We start from the raw sequence: 20,867 nt of genomic DNA on the forward strand, positions 1-20,867 counted from the left end.
TTTCCACCTTTCCACCGAAAATTCCCCCCTCTTCAGGCTCAGTTCGTATCTCATGGCCAAAAGAGGCGCCGTGAGGGGGACGGCTCCGGTGGTGTTCTTCCAGGGACGCCCCGCTCTCGCTGCGGCCGGCATCAAGCCGCAACACTCGCAGCGGGGCCGCGGCTGGCGGTGCTCCGCCGACCCCTGGGCGCCCTCGCTGGGCCGCTCACGGGCGAAGGCGGCGGCGGGCGGGAGCAGCGAGCGCGATGGTTGTGCCGGCGGCTCCCCCTAGCGGGCGCCGGTGTTCAGCGCGCCTCAGCGGCTGTTGGGCGGGCCGGGCTGAGGCGCGGCGGGTGTGGGGCGGCTGCGGCGCGGTGAAAACGCGCCCCGCGGGTGGCGGTGCGGGACAGGTGGAGATGAAATTCCCGGGTTCCGTCCTTGTCTCTCTCGTCCTCTTCGTGGCCGAGACGGTGGCCGCGTTGTGCCTGAGCGGGGCGTACCACGCTGCGGGGGACCGCATGTGGCAGTGGCTGACGCTGCTCTTCGCCCTCCTGCCCTGCGCGCTGGTGCAGCTCAGCTTGGTCTTCATCCATCGCGACGTCAGCCGTGACCGCCCGCTGGTGCTGCTGCTGCACCTCCTGCAGCTGGGGCCCCTCGTCAGGTCGGTGAGTCCCGCCCCGCTCCACCACCCCTGCCCTCCTCAGCGAGCACGGCGTGGGGTGAGCTCGGGGGGCGGCCGCGGGGTCATCAAGGGGCACCTGGAGCGCCCCGGCCTTTGTGCCGTGCGGGCGCGACCGCTCCCGGGTGGCAGCCGCCGCTGCTCGGCACCGGGGTTAGCCACCATCGAGTCCTTGCTAGTTTTATTTCTGAAGCTGCAGGAGGAATAATTTCCTGGGTAAATGCCCTTAGGCAGGAGCACAGTGAGGGGCGTGGTGCTCTCTGACCTTCAGCGGGCACTTGGCGTTGGAGAAAATGGGTTGAGCACCTCCTGAGAGGCAGGTGGCGGGCAGGCTGTGCTCCGGCGGGCAGGCTGTGCTCCCGCGGGCAGCCAAGCAGAGCTCACTCCCTCCTGGAGGTATTGCCTGCGCTCATTTTCTGTCTATTGCAAATGGTTATGTCTGATCGTTGCTGGTTTACGTGTATCACTTCACTCTGAGGTTACTTCCAAAAGAGAAAGGAAGCCTCACTCAGCTGCTACTTCAATGCAATAATACTATCCATCCGATCTCTGCATCTTGGAAATACTAGTAATGGTTTAGTTTGTCTCTTCTTGCCGGGAGTGACCTTTGTGTCCCGAATTGCTTGGGAGATTGTTCCATTTCAGTTCAACTTCTGCCTCAAAATACCCTTAGGAAAAAGAGACGTGAAAAGTTACAGAAGTGGTGCAGCCTCACAACAAAATGTTTGCTGGGAGCTTTCGTTTTAAAATTATATTAAAATGTTTTCTTCAAAAAGGGTTTTTATAGTAGAGGCTATGAAGAAGTACCCTCAGCCTTTTGAAATTCCTGGACAGTTTGGAAATGGAAGATGTATTCACACTAGTAAGGATGAACCGTTCGGATGTTACAAAACATCTTATGCTTAGAAAACATTGAATTCGTCTGTAACTACGACTGGGCCTTCTGTTTTGTTTTGTTAATACTTGTTTACAAACCAGGACAGTAATTTAAAGAGATTGAAGCTATGGCTTAACAGTTTTAAGTTCTTGAAGAGCTCTGACTTTCGAAAAGGGAAGATGAAAACACTTCCACATTCTTTGCAGAATAAGGAGTAAAACCAAAGAGAATGCAACTATCCAAAGAAAAATTATGTTTGTCACTTCTGTCATTCCAAATCAATTTCTTCATGTCAGACAAGGGAAGAATGTCATGTCAAGCTGCAAGATGGGAAGAAGCAAACAAAGAACATAAGCAACAACAAATTAGAGGATTTTTCTTTCCAGTTATCTGGAAGAAACAGACGTCTGCTTTGACCGTAACCACCAGGCATGATTTCACTTTCTTCTCAACATTTAGTTTATCTGTTTACATCACAAGGCTCATCTTGTGCAGAACACACTTTCTGCTGTGTTGGCAGACTTCCAGCTACAGTTACTGATGTAAGACTAGTGGGCATACAGAAGCCCACTCCTCTCCATCATGCTGCAGTGTGGGTGCCACAGTCCCCATGGCATCATTTAGGCAGTATGAAGCCATGCATATTAACTTCTCTCTAGACCCAGGATACAGAGAACTGTAATCACTAATTAAAAAGAGGGTAATATGTTCATGCCACGTGAAAAACTTGTTTATTGCAAAAGGCTTGAAGGACTCCACAAATTAAAGAGAGAAAGGTGGGGTTGGACTTGATCTCCTGAGGTCCCTTCCAACCCTTAACATCCTGTTGTCCTGTGAAAGTTTCATAGAAAATAATGTCTCTTGAGATTCAAGGAAATGTGTCTGTAGGATACAGTACAGAAGTGTTGGAAGGTGAAGTAATTGATCTGAGATGGATGTTAAAGGTCTTTTTCTCTTCCTTGCCTTCCTACCCACTGCCATTAAACATTGTTGCATCTTTCAGAAGAGAAAACCAATTGCTTCCTGTCAGAGGTGGATTTGCACTGTAGAAACTGAAGTGTTTTCAGCCCATGAAATAGTTTGCCCTTCCCTACTTCGCACAGGAGGCTTTCTATCCTGTGTTGATTGGAATACACACAGGTGTGAAGTGAGAGCTAGGAGTCAAAATATTTTTTGGCTGTATCATCACTTCACTGTCATTTTGTGGCTTTAGCCATTGTAAGCTGAAAAGGACCATTGTCCCTAGAGTCATTTGGTCTCATCCTTTTAGACAAAACTCGGCTCCTTTGCATCAGAGAGTCATGCTACTGTTAGTCATCGGCTTCCCTGGTGTGAAGCCTCACTCCATCCCATGTGTTCAAGCTCTCTTACACCTCACTGGCACAGGACAGGGCTTTTTAGAGAGAGCTGGTCAAACTGGGTCAAATTAGGTCAAATAAAACACATAGACAGTAGAACTGCCCCAGACTCTGTCTGTTGGCAGCATCAGAGAGAAATGTTAGAGCCTTTAGACTGAGTGGATGTGTTTCAGGAGAGGGCAGCCTGCTTCACTGGCTTGAAGACAGAGAACACTTTTTAATCATCTCAGTTGTGTTTGTGATGTGGTTAGTATTTCTCTGTTCAAATTCAGCTACTCAAATATCAGTGCACTGCGTTACAGACAGTCCATGTATGCTCTGTGGGTTTTCTTCATCATCTTTAAAGCTGGACATTTTTTTCCCCCTTAAAATGCTAAGTTTAAATGTTGGGAAATGGTATGGAAATATCTTGGCACGGAAGAAGGGTATTGAGCTTTGCAAGCCAAATGATCATCCTATTTTAGATCTTCTGTGTGACAGAGGGGAAAAAACCTACATTCTCTTATAAAACCTTCTTGCATACCACCACCTTCTCCAAACACCCACTCTCCACCTGTTCGGGAGGCACTTGCTGTCCTGCTGCTGCCACTGGAATCACTAAAATTAGGCATCATCCCACTGCCAGAAGAGGACTTCTGCTGCATTGGGAGAGCACTGTTAATGCACCCTTTTAAAATTAATTCTCCCACTCCCAAAGAGTGTAAATGAAGAGCAATTTGTAGAGTAAAATTCCTGCCTGCCTTAGTGGCCTGGCTCTCATCCCCAGGGTTTAGTCATGCCAGAGATTATGCAGAGAGGTGGCTGAACAAAGTGACTGCAGGTTTCTGGGCACTGAGGTGTATTCCTGCAGCATTTCAGGTCATCACCTTGCCTTGTGAGTACACCAGTTTGTCTGGATGCTTAGAAAATGTATTTGGATATTTTATCTCTCTCTTTTTTTTTTTAAAGAAATTATTTTGCCATGGAAATTAATTTATTACACAAAAAACCAAATTGACTTGAGATGATAACTAATGTCAATGAGAGGTTCACTACATTTTTATTTTCATTAGACAAGGCTATGATGAGCTTTTTGGCTAATTATTGACTGCTTCTGAGGCAAGACTGTCTCTTTGTTCCCTGTTCCTTTGGACAGCACTTGAGACATGGACATTGTCTTGAGGTTTTAGGTGCTGCTACAATCCCACTAAATAATAACTGGATGTATTTTTGCGGTGTGGCACTCTGCACTGAGGAATTTGTTCAAAGTGCAAACAGCTCTTAATAAAGGGTGCCAGAGAGACTCCTGTTAACTTGCTTGCCCTCTGCTATTCTGCAAGCAATGAATAAGTCAGGAGCTGAAGTGAGGAGTGTGGGTTTCCAGCAAGCTGACTTGAAGAGGCAGGGCTTACAGTCATGAGCTGAGGGTGGTGGTGGCATTGTACCTTATGTTTACATACATGTAGACTGGACATGAGGAAGTCTTTTGGTTTTGTTTTTTCTTCACAGAAAGAATGGTCAGACACTGGTATAGGCTGCCCGGGGAGTTGGTTGAGTCACCAATTCCAGATGTGTTTAAAGGTCGGTTAGATGTTGTATTTGAAATTATGGTTTAGGGGTGAACTTTGTAGAGTAGGGTTAATGGTTGGACTTGAGGATCCCAGGGGTCTCTTCCAACCTGAGTGATTCTGTGAGCTGGGTTTGATGGTTCCTTACTCTCTGAAGACAATAGTGAGATTGCATATCCAGAAGGGGCTGTCATGAACTTGGCAGTGCTTTCTTCAGATACCAGCTTCATGAAGAGCAAAGCTAAGTCTTTGTGACTACCATCCCGAGTGCTGTTAGCTGAATGTGGGCCTAGACATTCTGCTTTACACAGAACATGGGATGAAGAGATGGCTCTGTCTGCAGGGTGATGAACTTCTCCTTGGGAAAAATTGAAAGCCAATATAACAGGCCTCTGTATAAAGCACTAATGACTGTTTTCCTCAGATTTTAGTGGGACAAGGATATAAACAATAGACTTTTTGGTTTTTTTAATGGGGTCAGGCTTTGTTTCTCAAGGCATAAGGAGAAACAATTACATTTGTCTATGAACTATGTAGTACAACAGCAAAGCAGATGTAGTAGGAAGTTTTCATCAAACTGCCAAAGGAGCTGCTGTCACAGCCAAAATTAGACTCTTTGACTACAGGAAGTTAAAAAAACCCCTAACAACAAAAACAACAACAACAAACCACACCAAAACCCAAACAACAAAACCAAACCAAACCCCAAACAAAACACCCATAGGCTGAAGTTAATAGAGTCATTAATATTTTGGTCATCTCATTCTGTGCTTTTAAATCTAATAAGCTATAACAGTGCAGATAATGCTTCATTCACATGCAGAAGCACTGTCTCTCATGGGTAGTCTCTCTTACCTAGTGACTTGCTTTGTAGCTCAGAGTAGCACAGCTATAAAACTCTGTCTTTCTTGTAGGACTTCCATTAGCAGACCTTACCGTAGGAGATTCTGCTAGCTCTAGACTTTACAGCTCTTGATGCATCTCCCTCTGGGATTTCCATCCCAGATGCAAAGACTATGCCTAGACCCTCTTCAGGCTTTTCTTTTTTCCTTCTTTTTTTTCCCTTCTTCCCCCCCCCCCCCCCCCCCCCCCCCCCCTTTTTTTTTCTTTCTTTATTCTTGAGCCAGTGTTTTAGGTGATGGAGATGTGATGAGCAGAAAAGTCAGTGCAGATGGAAGGTAGAACAACAAGTGAGGAACAAATCTTTGTATGGCACAGGTAAGTAAGTCTGCAGGACTTTTGCACACTTCTCTAAAGGAAAGGAATTACTGAAAAATGAGTCATTAGAGAAATCTGCTTTGGCATTTGCCGTGAGCATGTGTGGATAGCTCTTGAAACGTTGGTTGGCTGTGCAAAGCTGCCTGTTTCCATTGCTTTCTTCCTCTTCACACCACTGTTATTTTGCCGGTATTTAAATCCCACACATCCGTGATTAAAAGAGGGGATGAGGTCCTTACTCTCTGCAGGCACATAAGGATAGAATTATTCCTCCTACTGGATCATTGCTTGCTTCTGAATCATTCTTTGTAGACACCATCAGGATCCTTGAAAAAGCATAGATAGCTCTTCTCTGTGCCAGGATTTGTCAGCAGGGGAGGAAGCAGAACCTTACCTTTGAACTTTCACTGTAGACAGTAGATCTGACATTCCTTTTCTTCAGAGTAACTTTAGTTCCTTCAGAGCCCGTGCTGCAACTCTTATTGCTTCACATGCAGAGAAACTAGCCAGCTGCATGTCTTCTGTTGATGCCATGTGAGGATCTCTTGAAAAGGCCCTGACATCACTGCTTTGCAGAAGAGGGCTTGTGCAAAGTTGGGAATCTCCCATTCTGTTCCTCCAGAGCAGAGCAGTGAGCACCTAGGGCTGCTGGGGAATTTCCAGTTCTGTAGCAGGGTTTGTAACTCTGGATGCTTGAAGCAATCACCTTCTATCATTGTCTTTTAGTTGTGTTTCCTGCTAAAAAAGAACAAGCCAGATCATTTAAAGACAGGATGCCCAACCCTTCATAATGCACTTCGCTGGCAAAGTTATAGCCTGGCACAGGTACGTGATCTGAATTGATTCTTCATCACTGTCCTGAACCCTTCTCACATGGATGGTTCTTCAAGTGCCTATGCCCCTCTTAAGATCGATTACATTTAGATTGGTACTCTTTCTTTCTAGTGTATCAACTGCCAGACTGCTGCTGTCTGAAGAAGTTGCTTGAGCAGTGGCAACATGCAGAGTCTGAAGCTATTTGTGAAGGCATGGATGGCCTCCATAGACACTCTTGCATGGGATGGGCAGGCAGGGCTTGGGAGAAGATAGACATCATTAATAATGTAATCTGAATGCTTGTACACACAATTTTTAGTACTCTCTTGTACAGGTAAAAATCCCCTTTGTCTCTAAGGTTTACTCATGAGACCATTTCACATTATGTTTGCTTTTCTATATGGAAATTACTTCCCATCACAAACAATATACTGCTAAATCATACCTAGCTAATAAATACAAATCAAATGCTTGCTCCAAACACGACATTTTGTTGATTACCATATTTGCTCTCCTCAGTAGTCTTATGAATCTTCCCATCTCTTTTATGGGATTGCTGCATATTTGTTAGATGGGTCCCTAGACTGTATATTTTTGTAATCACACACAGCAAGAGTTTGGAGGCTGATGATGAGATCTCATTTTCTGTAATAGCTTCAGCCTTGCTCTCAGCTCAGGATGAATGGATGGCTGTGAATACTAAGCAAGACAAAACTGTCCTGGGATCTTCCTTTTGGCTTAAAATCAATTTATTGGTTTCAGAGCCTCTGTTGGCTTCATAAGCTGTTGTAGTTTATTAACTTTTCACACTTTATATTTGGCTGTGTGGATTCATTCACATGGAATGTGACTGGCAGGGACTGAGAAGATGAACAAGAGGAAAATAGAAAGTCACCACTGTGAATGAAGCATCCAGCACACCAGGCACTATGAATAGCTTAGTGGTAATAGTAGCATACCTGGAGCCTAGTGATTTAAGGATAGTAGTACAGGATCCTTAAACTGCTCTCCATCTAGAGTAGGTGAAACTTGCTCATGGTCCAGTTAGGGGAGAAAATAAAACAAAACTAATTAAAACAAAAATCAGTGTGCTTCTATCTGAATTTTTATCAGTGTTGCTTTACAGTTTGGTCTTTTAGCTTTTCACTAAAAGGCTGTGATAGACTCTGACTTGGCAATTGGTGAAAAAAAACTCAAACTGGGTAGGAAACAGGAGTTCAAAGTCTCAAGCAAGCACAGCTTCATGCTTTGTATCATGAGATATTTTAAACAGAAGATAAACCTTATTTATTACATTACAAAAACTCATTGGCCAAATCTGACCTGTCGGAGACCTGGAGATGCTGCGTTCCAGCAAGTATTACCTACCAGGATACCAGGTGGAGGAGATGAACCCTGGCAGGCACTATGGAAGGAAAGACAACAGCTCAGTCCTCATCACAGGGTGATGCCTGTGAAAGAAGATGCCATGTGTCTCAGACACTGAGAGAAGTGATCAGAGCTGGTGCCATGGGTTGCCTTTGCAGTGGGGGTTTCTCCTCCCAAAGCCTCACTCTGGGCTGGAAACCAGCCCTCACCTGTTCTGCTCACACTACAATTGTTTTTCTTCCTGAAGCTTATACTACTGTTAGGCATAAAAGAGAAAACAGGTTGTGTCTGCACTGGGTTTGGGTTTTTGCAGGTTTTGTTTTTAGCCCTTGTGGTCTTGCTGTGCATGGCTCCTCCACAGCATATCCTTTATTTTTAGGCCCCTTCACAATGTGACAGAAATGGTGTTTTTCTTTACTCTTCTTTCTGCCTCACCTTGTGAGGCAGATTCCTTGTTTTCATTACTGCTGCTATGGCTTTTTACTTGTGTTTTGGACCTTTGCTTGGTAAAGCCAGGGTTAGAGTCCATCTGGTCATGAGGTGTGTGCACCCACTCCTATTCCTGAGCTTCTCTCTCATGTCTTGAGATGTTTCATTTAAGGCAAAAGTGGTTTTATTGCCATTTCCCATTAGTATGTCACAGTTGTGTGGATAACAAGAAGAGAAATGCATGAGAATCTAAAGAAACACCTCCAACTTGAGTCCTGGGCTAGAAGTGTATGAACACTGTAGTGGATGAGTAGTTTAAGGACTTTAATAGGACAGCAAAGGGCAAGGACAGCTTATAGGAAACAACCAAACATCCTCCCATGTTCAAATACTACAAGCAGCCCAAAGGGCACTGCCAGAGTCTAGCTGTCTAGTCCTGTATAGTTCATGTTTTAAAGAGTGAAATCTGCCATATTCCAAATTTGCTAGCAGGAGAAAATGCAGACTGCCCTGTGTGTAAGTGGCTTAGTATATGATGACTTAAAATACCAAGGAGTGCTAAGACCTTTGTCTTTCTTTTAATATATTTTCCTGTTACTCAATTTACTGATTTGCTTGTAGGTGTGTGGAAGTCTTTTACATTTACTTCCACGCTGGCAGAGTTGAGGAACCCTATGTCAGCATTACAAAGAAGAGGCAGATGCCCAAGGATGGATACTCAGAAGAAATTGAGAAAGAAGTGGGCCAGGCCGAAGGCAAGCTGTGCACGCACAGGTCTGCGTTCAGCAGGGCGTCTGTGATTCAGGCGTTCCTCGGCTCAGCGCCCCAGCTCACGCTCCAGCTCTACATCTGTGTCCTGCAGCAGGAGATCACGGCTGCCAGAAGTAGGTACAGCTGTTAGTATCACCTCCATATTTTGGTGGGAGGGAGAGGAGAAAGGTCAGCAGTCAGGTGTAGCTGCCCTGGACAAGAACTGAACATGTAGCCAGCAGGTTGAGGGAGATGATTCTTCCCCTCTACTCCACTCTGGTGAGACCCTACCTGGAGTTCTGCATCCAGTTCTGGAGCCCCTTACTACAAAAAAGATATGGATATGCTGGAATGTGTCCAGAGAAGGGCCACAAGGATGATCAGAGGGTTGGAGCTCCTCTCCTGGGGAGGCAGACTGAGAGAGTTGGGACTGTTCAGTCTGGAGCGGAGAAGGCTCTGAGACCTTCTTGTGGCCTTGCAGTAACTTAAGGGGGCCTACAAGAAAGCTGGGGAGGGACTTTTTAGAATATTAGAAAGTGATAGGACTAGGGGGAATGGAGCAAAACTAGAAGTGGGTAGATTCAGATGAAACGTTAGGAAGTTCTTCCCCATGTGGGTGGTGAGACACTGGAACAGGTTGCCCAGGGAGGTGGTAGAAGCCTCATCCCTGGAGGTTTTTAAGGCCAGGCTGGATGTGGCTCTGAGCAACCTGCTCTAGTGTGAGGTGTCCCTGCCCATGGCAGGGGGGTTGGAACTAGATGATCCTTGAGGTCCCTTCCAACCCTGACAATTCTATGATTTTATGGTTCTGTGTTGCAATAGATTTAATCTCCCTGACAACTTATGATGGTGATATTGCTCTCAAGTTTATGTCATCATGGTTCAGTCTGTGACACTTCCTGAGGCATACTTGGGTTGCTATAAAAACATTAATCTGATAAAGTGGCCATTTTGGCATGAGTGGGAGGCAGCTGGAGAGAGTAAGCTGTCGGGGCGGAAATTACCTCTGTTCTGTTTTGGATTTTGAACAAACTTTCAGGAAAATTCCTTGGGGTCTAGAGCAGAGCATGCTTTGCCATGCTGCATAAAGGAAGGTGTACTTTCAGCAGTGCAGATCTGAATATGGACTGAGGATATCTACCAGGCTATGAATCTGGAACTAGAAGGCAGGACTCAATAAGCTAGTAAGCAAATTTGGCCATCTTACCTCTGGACCCAAGCTGTTTAACTTTTAGGAAGAACTGATGCACCACATCTCTGTTACTGTGGGACTCTGCATCTTGTTACATGATGTGCTCCTTTAAAAAAACAAACAAACAATCAACAAAAAAAATCCCCAAACAAACCCCTTGATTTGCTGTCTGGCTACTAAATGAAGAGTTTATTTCACCTGCCAGTAGGACAAACAACCTTTTGGTGTAAGAAAGGACTCTGGCACCTGTGTAAACTTAGAGGTGTGTGTCTGTTGAAATACAAAATAGCTCTTATTATCTCTGAGGCCCAGAGAGGCCAGGGGTCTTCATCAGCTTCACAGCTAGGGAGGCTGAGGCTAGGGTGACACATTACAAATCTCATAGCTTTCTTCGGTTTGGGTACTTTGGTTGGCAGTGTACCAAGGTAAGGAACTAAGGGTTTTTTGAGAAGCTTTTATAATAATGTCTGGGTTCTCCCCTCAACTCAGAGAATGGAAAAATTTCATATACCAAAGGGTGAGTCAGCACATAAGGATATTAAAGCAGATTAATGCCAGTGTCTGGCATTCTCCAAAATTCAAAGGTTGTAGAGAGAGTAATAGAGAGTTGTAAAATCAGGACAAAGCCTCTAGGGTTAGTGATGAAAGACATAAAGGTTTGGTGACTGTTTAGCATGCAATGTATAGAATGTTCTTGCATGAAATGAAGCATTGGAAACCCATGTGTAATAGCGTAATGCCAATCCTAGTTCTAGACACTCAGCTCTTTCTTTGGTTACAGCCTAACTGTGAAGAAATTCCTAACTTGTTACTGTATGAAATGCCACTTCCAGAGCAAAAGCTGTTACTGTATGTAATTGCCACTTCCTGAGCAAAAGCCAAGACCTCTCCTGCACATCTGGGCTTCACCCTGTAGTAAATACTTCAGTGTCTGTTAGTGTTATGCATTACCTCAAAGCCAGCTATAACCTTGCTTCAAAGAGGTAGCTGACATCAAGCTCAGGTCCACTTAATACACTGTAGGCCATATATCAGGATCTCCTTCACTTTGGTAGTACTACCTGGAGAAGTGAAAAGTGCAGAGGCCCTAAAAAGACTGAAGTTAGCATTAATTAATTTGAAAAAAAAAAGACAGCTGCATGGAGGTGGGGGTTGTGTGGCCCTTGAAAAAGGGCCATTTCTCAGGGTGCAGTATTGAATGTGGAAGATCTGCTTCTCTTAAGAGTGACCTTTTTGTAAGATGAAAGGTTTTGTACTTCTACAGTACATCTTTTTTGAGTGTTGCTTGCTGGGGTCAAATAATCTCAAAAGGCAGATTTCCTACCATTCAACAATAAAACTATTCTGCTGAAAAAGGTACTTCTACAATAAAAATGTATAGCAGTGACAAGTTTGGGGTTTATGATTTTTTTTGTCAACTTACTAATATTCACAGTGTCACCTTTCTAATGTTCATGACTGGATCTCAGTAGACACCATGAGATACTGCTACAGTTGCTTCTCCTCAAGTCGTTAAGTTCTGACCGCAGAATACTTTTCTCATTGTTTGGATAAGATACTTTGAGCCTTAACAACATCCTTTGGGTATTATTAGTTCAATACAACTAAGTGTCAAAATTGTATCTTAAGGCACAAAACCTTGTAGCTAAGTATCTTGCCCTAAGTGACAAAACCAACTGCCTTTATTTTTCAAGAGTTCTGATTATCAGTTCAGAAAGCTGTAATATATGTAATAGATAACTTACCATTCTTCAAATGAATGTAAGATTTCAGTAATATCACAGAATGTTAGAGATTGCAAAGGACCTCCAGAGATCATCGAGTCCAACCCCCCTCTCAGAAGCAGGATCACCACTGATCATCTTCACAGGAATGCATCCAGGCAGGTTTTGAAAGTCTCCAGGCAGCCTGTTCCAGGGCTCTGTCACCCTCACTGTATAGAAGTTTCTCCTCATGTTCAGGTGAAACCTTCTATGTTCAAGCTTGAACCTGTTGTTCCTTGTCTTATGATTGTGCACCACCGAAAACAGCTTGCCCCCCTCCACTTGACACCCACCCCTCAGATATTTATACACATTGATCAGATCCCCTCTCAGTCTTCTCAAGACTAAACAGCCCCAGGGTTCTCAGTCTCTCTTTATAGGGGAGAAGACCAGGTCTTGAAAAGACTGAAGATGTAGTAAAAACCAACAATCAGTGCCTCACTCAATGACTCTGTGAGTGTGCACCCCTGATTTGTAAGAAAAGTACAGCCTTCTGCGAGTGGGAAGAAGAGAAATACTGCCTTTATAGGGACTGTTAGGGAAGTTGGGACTGTTCCATGGGAACATACTTTGCCCTTTACATTTTAATTTCTTTATCTGCTCAGGATGAGTAAAAGCAACAATGTCACCTGTCCACATTTCCCTTCATGACTGCTTTAAACCTTTTTTCTCTCAGACTCAAAAGTGATATTTGAACTGAAGGTTTGGTGGCAGTACTAAGCTTTTGGGAGAGGAGGACTTGACTACTGTAGTAAACCAGAATTAGCCTCATCTGGTTTCTATCAGTGAAGAAATGCCTCTTTCAAAGGTTTGAGGCAATGCAGCCTAAGGAGGAGATCTAAAACACTCTATGCATAACAAATTGAATGGTATAGGCCTTTCAGTCTCCTTGCATCGTTCTGAATCATCTCCAAGTAGCCATACCTCTAGATGGAAGTGTTCAGGCCCTGTCCAGGCTGCTCTTCCTCTGAGTTCTTTTAGAATCCCATGAAAACAGCCTGAGGGTCTCCAGGACCCATGGGCTGTAGGTTAAAACCTTGGGATTGGTTTTACCCTAAGGATGACCGTGTTCCAGGCTAATGATGTAGTTGCAGTGGGTCGCAAGTAGATGGAGTAAGAACACAGCTTCAGCTGCTAGCTTATCCAGGCTCCAGACCCATCAGAGACTAAACCCAAACAGACCCAGGAACATTTTGAATCTCCACCTATCTCCTCACACCTAGAAATAAGTTAAACCCCTGGAGATCACAGAATCACAGATTGTATCTGGTTGAAAAAGACCTTAAAGATCATCCGTTCCAGCCTTTGACCCGGTACTGAACAGTCAACACTAAACCATGTCCCTAAGTGTCAGGTCCCCACACCATTTGAACACCCCCAGAGATGGTGACTCCATCTTGAGGGAAAGCCAGGTAACACCTGGCTTTTGCCTTTGCTTTCTGCAGAATTGAAAAGCCATAAAACTTTTACATGAGCGATTCTGGGTAGATGAGAGATGCTGAAAGTTGATCTGACTTTAAAGACATCTTTGAAAAGAGTCTTATATTTAAATGTTTGATACAGATAGATGTACAAAGAATGCAGATACACAGGAAAACACAAGTAAACAAATCTCTGTCTACACAGGCAGAGGAAGTGCAGATGGTTCTGGGTTTAAATTGCTCTGGCTTTCAATTTTGGGATTCATCCCAGAACTTTACTGAGAGCTTAGACAATTTGCTTTGGCATAGACTTTCACAAGCACTGAGTTATCTGCTTGCCCAAGTTACTCCAGAATTTCAGCTTCTCTTTTGCTTTTTTTCATCTGTGCAGAGGGGAAGTAGCACCCCTGTGTTGTGGAGTACTGTGAGAGTTTGGGAGCAACTTGGATATCCTATGAGAGAGCTGTATAATTACCAAGGACAGTGATTGTACAAACAGCCCTTGGCAAGGGGAGGAGGGACAAACACTTGTGACTGTTAAATGCCTTTTTAGCTACTTGGAAAAGTTACAAATACAGACCAAAATAAGAGATAGGTTTAGAGTGAGAACCCAGAAATATACAAAGAGTGGCACTTTTTTGGCATTATAGCCTGCTGGGGATCCCTGGGAGTCTTTTGAAGACAGCTACATCTGCACTACACCGATGCAATGTCTTTAACTACTGCTAAGCTGAAGGTCCTGATTTGTCTCTTCTCTTTGTAGGTATTTTTATGGTCCTTTCTCTCCTGTCAATTGTATATGGTGCCTTACGCTGCAACATCCTGGCTATTAAGATTAAATATGATGATTATGATGTCAGCGTGAAACCGGTTGCCTACCTCTGCATATTCATGTGGCGAAGCTTTGAGATTGCTACACGGGTTACAGTGCTGGTCCTTTTCAGTTCTGTACTCCAAATCTGGATTCTCCCTGTTGTCCTAGTGAATTTCTTTGGATTTTTCTTCTACCCATGGATTCTCTTCTGGCAAAGCAAGTCTCCATTTCCGGAGAACATAGAGAAGGCATTGAGCAGGGTTGGCACTACCATCGTCTTGTGCCTTCTCACCTTCCTGTATGCTGGCATTAACATGTTCTGCTGGTCTGCAGTGCAGGTGAAGCTCAATGATCCTGACTTAATTAACAAATCCCAAAACTGGTACCGCCTGACTGTGTATTACATGCTGCGGTTCATCGAGAACGCCTTCCTCCTGCTGATGTGGTACATCTATAAAACCGATATCTACTTGTATGTCTGCGCCCCCTTGTTAGTCTTGCAGCTCCTGATAAGCTACTGCATGGCTATCCTCTTCATGTTGGTGTTCTACCAGTTCTGCCATCCGTGCAAAAAGCTTTTCTCATCCAGCATATCTGAAGGTTTGCTGTCGTGTTTCAAATTTCTCTGCTTTGTTTGCAAGCCTCCCAAATCCACCATACTGATGGACAAGGCAGAGGTGAAATCTCCTGAACATACTGATGAAGCCTGGGGCAGTAGCAAGACAATAGATTCTCAAAAGGGGAATCCTCATCAGAGTGTTTCTTCCAATGCCTAGTACAACTGGAGGCGAGTAGGTGCCTTTGGAAGGTGGCAGATCACCTGCTGGAAACGTTGTGTATCTTGGATGTTGTGTCTTATGGATGGGTTTTTTTCCTTCTTGCAGGTGTAGCACTGCATGACAACTGACAAGCATACCTTTGTGGAAAACTTAGTGTAAGAGTATGCCTATCTCTGTGTGTGTTTGTGTAAGGAGAGCGGTCATTTTTTGTAGACTTCTGTTTCGGAGTTTATTATCCTGTGCTTGTTTTGAAATCATCTTTCAAAAACTAGCCTGATGCTCATCTTACTCAGGAAATCTGAGCATGGAAGGAAATGCATTTTGTTTCAGATAGGATGTCATAATGGCATGCCACCCTTAGCATGGAAACAGACCACAGAACTTCACTAGTATAGACTGTTGCTCTGGTCTGCTCTGATCAAACTGCAGACTTTTTTTTTCCCACTCTAATCAGTGTAATGAAATAATACTTCTCTCTGTGGTATAAGAATTGGACTTCTACAATGCACTGTACTCTAGGTTGCCAAGAAACAGCCAATTAGCCACTATTAATACTGAACTGTGACTGTTACTGAAGACAGAGAGGTTGGTTGGTTATTGGCTTTGCACTGTTTTACCCTCCATATTTGCTGCTTGTTAGTAAGGGAATTAAATTCAACACATGAATTGTGATGTTCTGGCATAGCTCATTTTTCTGACATGATCATTTATCTGATAATTTGTGGTGTTAGGATGGTGTTCACTTTATGTACTTTAAATATCTAGAACTTGGGCAGATAGTGTGAGCTAGTCACATAGGTGCTTTCCAGAGGATATCTCCAGGGAGCAATTCAACCAGTCTTTAAATGTCCTCTAAGGCATGCAATAGCAGTCGTTCTCTGGAGGCCTATTACTCAGTCAGTGTTAACCAGAAGCCTTGACAATTAGTTTTGACTATCTGTCTCTCTTTTAGATGACTGGAGAAATGAACACTACAGCCTAGTTGTCAGGGAGTTGATAACCACACCACTCAGGCAACTCAGTGACTTGTGTAGGGATAGAAGACACTTGAGTCCTTATGGAGGCTGTGATGTGCTGTGGTTAGTTTTATAAAGTAGTTCAAAACCCTCTGACTTCTTTACCTCAGAAGTATCACAGGAAGAGGAAATGGAAGTGGTTTACTCTTTCTTCTATGCACTATATCAACACAAATGAGTGTTTCTATATTTTCTCAGTTGCTGAGAAAGCTTTAAAAGATGAACACCCAAGAATTTAGTGGAAATACACAAAACCACCTGTATTTGCAAAACTTAAATGAAAGCTTTTGCACTTTCTTTGGTTAGTATGTTGACTCCTTTAGAATATTACACATTATGACTGCTAGCAAGCAATTTGTGACCCAAAATACCTACTAGTGTCCTAAGCTTAGCCTCCATCCTGTCATTGTGGAGGATATGAAGTTCTTCAGTAGGGATGACATCAGCATCATTGTATTAGAAGTGTCTCAAGTTCAGGTCTGAAGTAATTTATAGCAAAATGTGTCATGTGCAATGCTGCTAAGCTGGGTTTATTTATTTATTGAACTGTAAGTTAATGTTTTCATACGTCAGTTTTATAATGGAATTATTGTTTTCTATTTTGCTTAATACATGTTTGTGTGTGGTGTGTATATGTGGAGCTCATTAAATTGTTGGTGTGTGGTAATGGGAATTTTTGGCTTGAGTTTCACATGGGAATGTACCTCACATACCTGAGAAAGACCCCAAACACCTCAGTTTCTCTCCCTGAGGAGCACAGGATAGTGAAGTGACTCCTTATAGACACTACAGTATTTCTTTGTACTTTTGTATATAGAAGTACAGTATAGTATCTCTCTGTACTTTTCTAGATGTAGAAGAGTATTTAAGATTTTTTTTTTCAGTAGTGAGGTAAAGGAGCAAGTGAGAATGTAGTCCTTGCTTCCAAACCTGCAGAGCTAAGCACGCAAAGCCAAATTTTCAGGTGTTCCTAACTAAAACATAGTATCTGACTTCGATATAGTTGGTTACTTACCAATAATCAGGGAATTATGGTTGTTGCTTATTTACAGGCAAACCTAGATCAGAAATGTTGGTCTTTGGAAAAAGAAAAGTGGCCTCATATGCAGACATACTTCATATTTAAAGCAGACTTTGGATGCTGTAAATGATGGTGCAGTTTTGATTTTGCCATTTGGGAACAGCAGAAGCTTCACAAACCTGAGCCAGTGAAATGTTTGTGCTGTAGTGAAGTCAGCACTGGGAGAGTTATACAGCCAAGAGTCTAGTATGTATACATAGTGAGTACCATTTAACTTCACATACCAATGATGAAGACTACTAGATGTGCATATTTTTAGAGAGTGACGTATTACTTCCTATTTTTATACCAATCTAAAGTGCATGCATACTTCAAGAAAACAAAACTAAATATTTATGTATTACTGTCATATGATTTTGCCTTAGGTGTGCAAACTAACCAAATAGAGTTTAAACACTCCCTCCCTCCACATGAAGGCTATTGGCTTTGCAGTGACTCATGTCACCACAGCATGGCATACAGATTACTTAACGGTATGGATGCTCTATGTTTTGGGTTTTTCATCTAGCTGTGCTGCTGTTGGTGGTAGAAAGAAGCAAGGAGAAGAGTCATAGAGACAAAGATACTCTGTGAAGACCAGTGTTATAAAGGACAAGCTGCTTTTTTTTTTGCTTTTTTTCCTTCTTCTTTTCTTTCTTCAAAGTTGTGGTTTAAGCTATTGTTGTGGTTTAAGACCTTTGGGGGATGGATGGATGGAAACTTGACCCCCTGGGCAGACTTTGGGTGGACCCTAAGGTGGGCATGAAACCTGACCTCCCAGGGGAGGGGTCTCTGGATCATGTTTATCCCTTCCCATTTCTGCCTACCCTCCATATAAGGGGGAGCAATTTCTGGCCTGGCTCGCTCTCTCTTGCCTTCCTTTCCCTGCCTGGTAGCTGCTTCTGATAGTTGCTGACCATGTGGTCAGGCCTCCCTGCCATGTGTTTGGATCTGCTACCTCAGGTCGGGCCTGCATCCCAGGGAATCCATTGCCATCCATCTTGGTTCTGTATATACCTCTATCTATATATCCCTTTCCCTAATACCTCTGTATCTTCCTCTTCCCTAAACACCTTTTAGTTTTTTGTAAAAATTACTTTCTTAATTTCTAGTTTCTTTTCAAGTTTTTGTTCACCCTTTTACTTCCCCTGCCTACCTTTTCCCTAGGTGGGGGGAGAGTAGGAGGGGGAAGAAGGGGTAACCTACTTTCTGTTGCATTGGGGTTTTGCCCTGGAAATCTAAACAGCCACAGCTATAATGCTAGGAGAGGCAGTTTTTCTCAGGATAATGACAGTCTAGACAGTGTTGTTACCAGTACACCCAGTGGCTGCACTGAGAGGATAGTATTAACTGCAAAAGATGTAGGTGTATGCTGCAGGTTTACTGTGGCTTTACTCTCCTCTACGAATACTGGAGGCGTATGTGTTCAGTGGAAGGGTATAGGGCTAAAATGGGTTAAAAGCAGGCCGGAGTGGTGTAACGGATTGCTCAGATAGGATTATTGACATGTATGCAAGGTCTGATACACAGGTTTTCTTTTATTCATTTTAATTTCATTTTTAACAGTTTCTCTGGAAGGGCTAAAAGTGTTTTTCAGAAGGGAAGTAGATATGTGTGTATGAAATGCTGTAAACAGGCTTCAGTTGCTATTAATCCAATAGTAATAAAGCCTGGAAGAAAGTCATCCCTGTTCAAAGTTTAGGCAGTGTGTCATTTGTATCTTTGTTAAGTTTTCCAAAGAAATGGATGGATGTCTCTGACATTTCTTATTTTTCCCTGTATTGATAGTAATGAAAACTAGAAGTCTTCAGTAAAAACAGGACTGAGCTAGCAGTTGCATCTGCCAGGTGTCTGCTAACTGAACTGGGTCACCTTGTCACCCTCATACTGAGTGTGAGAGAGAAAAAAAATCAGCAAAAACCTACACTCCTTTACATTTTATAAGACAAGCTGCAGCAATATAAAGTAACACAGACCTGTGTAGTTAGGGTGTAGACACTAGGGGAAGTTTAGGCTCAAGGTGAGGAGAAAGTTCTTCACTGAGAGAGTCGTTCATCATTGGAATGTGCTGCCCAGGGAGGTGTTGGAGTCACTGTCCCTGGAGGTGTTCAAGAGGGGACTGGACGTGGCACTTGGTGCCATGGTCTAGTCATGAGGTCTGTGGTGACAGGTTGGACTCGGTGATCTTTGAGGTCTCTTCCAACCTTGGTGATACTGTGATACTGTGATAGGGTGTTCACCCTGGATAGCTCTTCCTGTGCATTAAGTGGGATACTGGAATACTGTAGTAACTCCCAGTACTGGGGTGCCAATTGCATGACTAATGATAAGGCACAAACCCCATTATTGCTCCACAACAGAATTCCAGAAATGCAGACAGTAGAGAATCTCAGAAGTCTTTATTGCAGTGTTGCAGAATCCCCAGCATTACAGAATTTCAGAGTGTGCTTAACAGAAGTCCCAGAAGACCTTAACAGAAAAAGTAGCTAACAGAAGTCCCTAACAGAATCCCTAAACCCCTCGATCTTCCTCTATTGCTCGAAGTAGCTGTTTAAATACCCTTTCTTATCTTTCACACTAACTCATCTAACCAATAGAATCCAGCCCTGTATATAAGCTAAAAAGAATTCCCCTATAAAAGATGCCAGCATGTTGGGAGAGCTGGCTTCTGCAGGGTGTTTTCCTTAGGAGTGTTGTTTTGTTCTTCACAGCATCTGACTCCCTGGCTAGAGATTCGTGCACTCTGTGCATGTACCAGCAGCTCGTTTGCAGAACAGCAGCTTCCACAGAATGCATCAATGGCTGTGTAGTTACATTGAAGCCATTTCTTCCAGTGCTGTGACTCAGACACTGGGAAACCCAGCAAGCCAACAGATAAAGCATGCTGCAGATTTAGCTTAGACCTGGGGTCAGAGGTCCTTCTGTGAGGTGATGGCTTTTGGGTGTGTGCGCATACTCCCAAGCAATACAATATTAGAACATGCTGACAGTCAAGTCCTGGATCTAACTCTAGCCACTGTGTAAATGCAGTAAAGAGACACTCATTTTCAAAACCTGTTTTTTCTAAATCAAAGATGAGAGACAGGTGATAGATGGGGAGCAATAGTGAAATCCTAGCTTGTCTGTCTTTAACAGCAGAAGGCTGTGATGAGTCAAGTCTGTTAGATTTTCAGATTTCTCATGGAGCATATAGCTGCAAAGGTCAGCAGTGGGACATGTGAGTGGAAGCCTGAGGGCAAGAGTGAGGAAGTGGCATTCTTAAAAAAAGATAGCTGCTGCCTGGAGCCTGTAGGCCATGGCAGCCACTGAACTGAGGCTGCTGGTATTTTACCCAAGTTTCACACCAGTGACTTTCACTCTTGTTTCTGATTTGTTATCACCTGAAATATTTCCCCATGAAAGGGCTGTTTCCTGAATGGTGAATTAATATTTAACACAAAATGTTAACATTTAGGGACAATGGGTTTGTTTTCTTCCTTAGCTTTTACAGGTCTGTTAGAACAATTTCAGAGATTTCCTGGTGTCTTTAGAAGTCCTGCATGTAGCCTAATGAATGACAATGTGCCCCGACAGATATCTAAGGGAAAAGCTGCCTCATTGCTTACTACTGCCCACCACCCTGCGTGCTCCACCAGGATGCCTTGAGGAGCAGATTGATGAGGTCTCTCCCCATACAAATACACAAGAGATTCACTGTCACAACCAGTCCAGGGACTGCTGCAAAGAGTATATGCAGACCCACAGAGATCATGGAATCATTAAGGTTGGGAAATAACTATAAGATCATCAAGTCCAACTGCC

At 43.6% G+C, this 20,867-nt stretch overlaps 1 protein-coding gene across 1 annotated transcript; it reads left to right on the forward strand.

The window, feature by feature from the left end:
- The first annotated feature begins 347 nt into the window (after nt 1-347).
- Nucleotides 348-15,713, forward strand: XK (X-linked Kx blood group antigen, Kell and VPS13A binding protein). The gene is made up of 3 exons (XM_009904424.2): nt 348-640; nt 8,893-9,155; nt 14,161-15,713. Exons 1-3 carry the CDS (start codon nt 396-398, stop codon nt 14,985-14,987), a joined length of 1,335 nt encoding a protein of 444 aa, XP_009902726.2. The 5' UTR covers nt 348-395; the 3' UTR covers nt 14,988-15,713.
- The last annotated feature ends 5,154 nt before the right edge of the window (nt 15,714-20,867 follow it).

This window comes from Dryobates pubescens, chromosome 12, assembly GCF_014839835.1.
Source record: "Dryobates pubescens isolate bDryPub1 chromosome 12, bDryPub1.pri, whole genome shotgun sequence".
Taxonomy (NCBI): domain Eukaryota; kingdom Metazoa; phylum Chordata; class Aves; order Piciformes; family Picidae; genus Dryobates; species Dryobates pubescens.

What these genes read in the sequence shown, in the direction of transcription:
- XK (XM_009904424.2), top strand. Translation starts at nt 396, where the DNA reads ATGAAATTCCCGGGTTCCGTCCTTGTCTCTCTCGTCCTCTTCGTGGCC. An exon ending in CAGCTGGGGCCCCTCGTCAG is followed by an intron (nt 641 to 8,892) that starts GTCGGTGAGTCC and finishes ATTTGCTTGTAG; the next exon opens with GTGTGTGGAAGTCTTTTACA. An exon ending in GGAGATCACGGCTGCCAGAA is followed by an intron (nt 9,156 to 14,160) that starts GTAGGTACAGCT and finishes TTCTCTTTGTAG; the next exon opens with GTATTTTTATGGTCCTTTCT.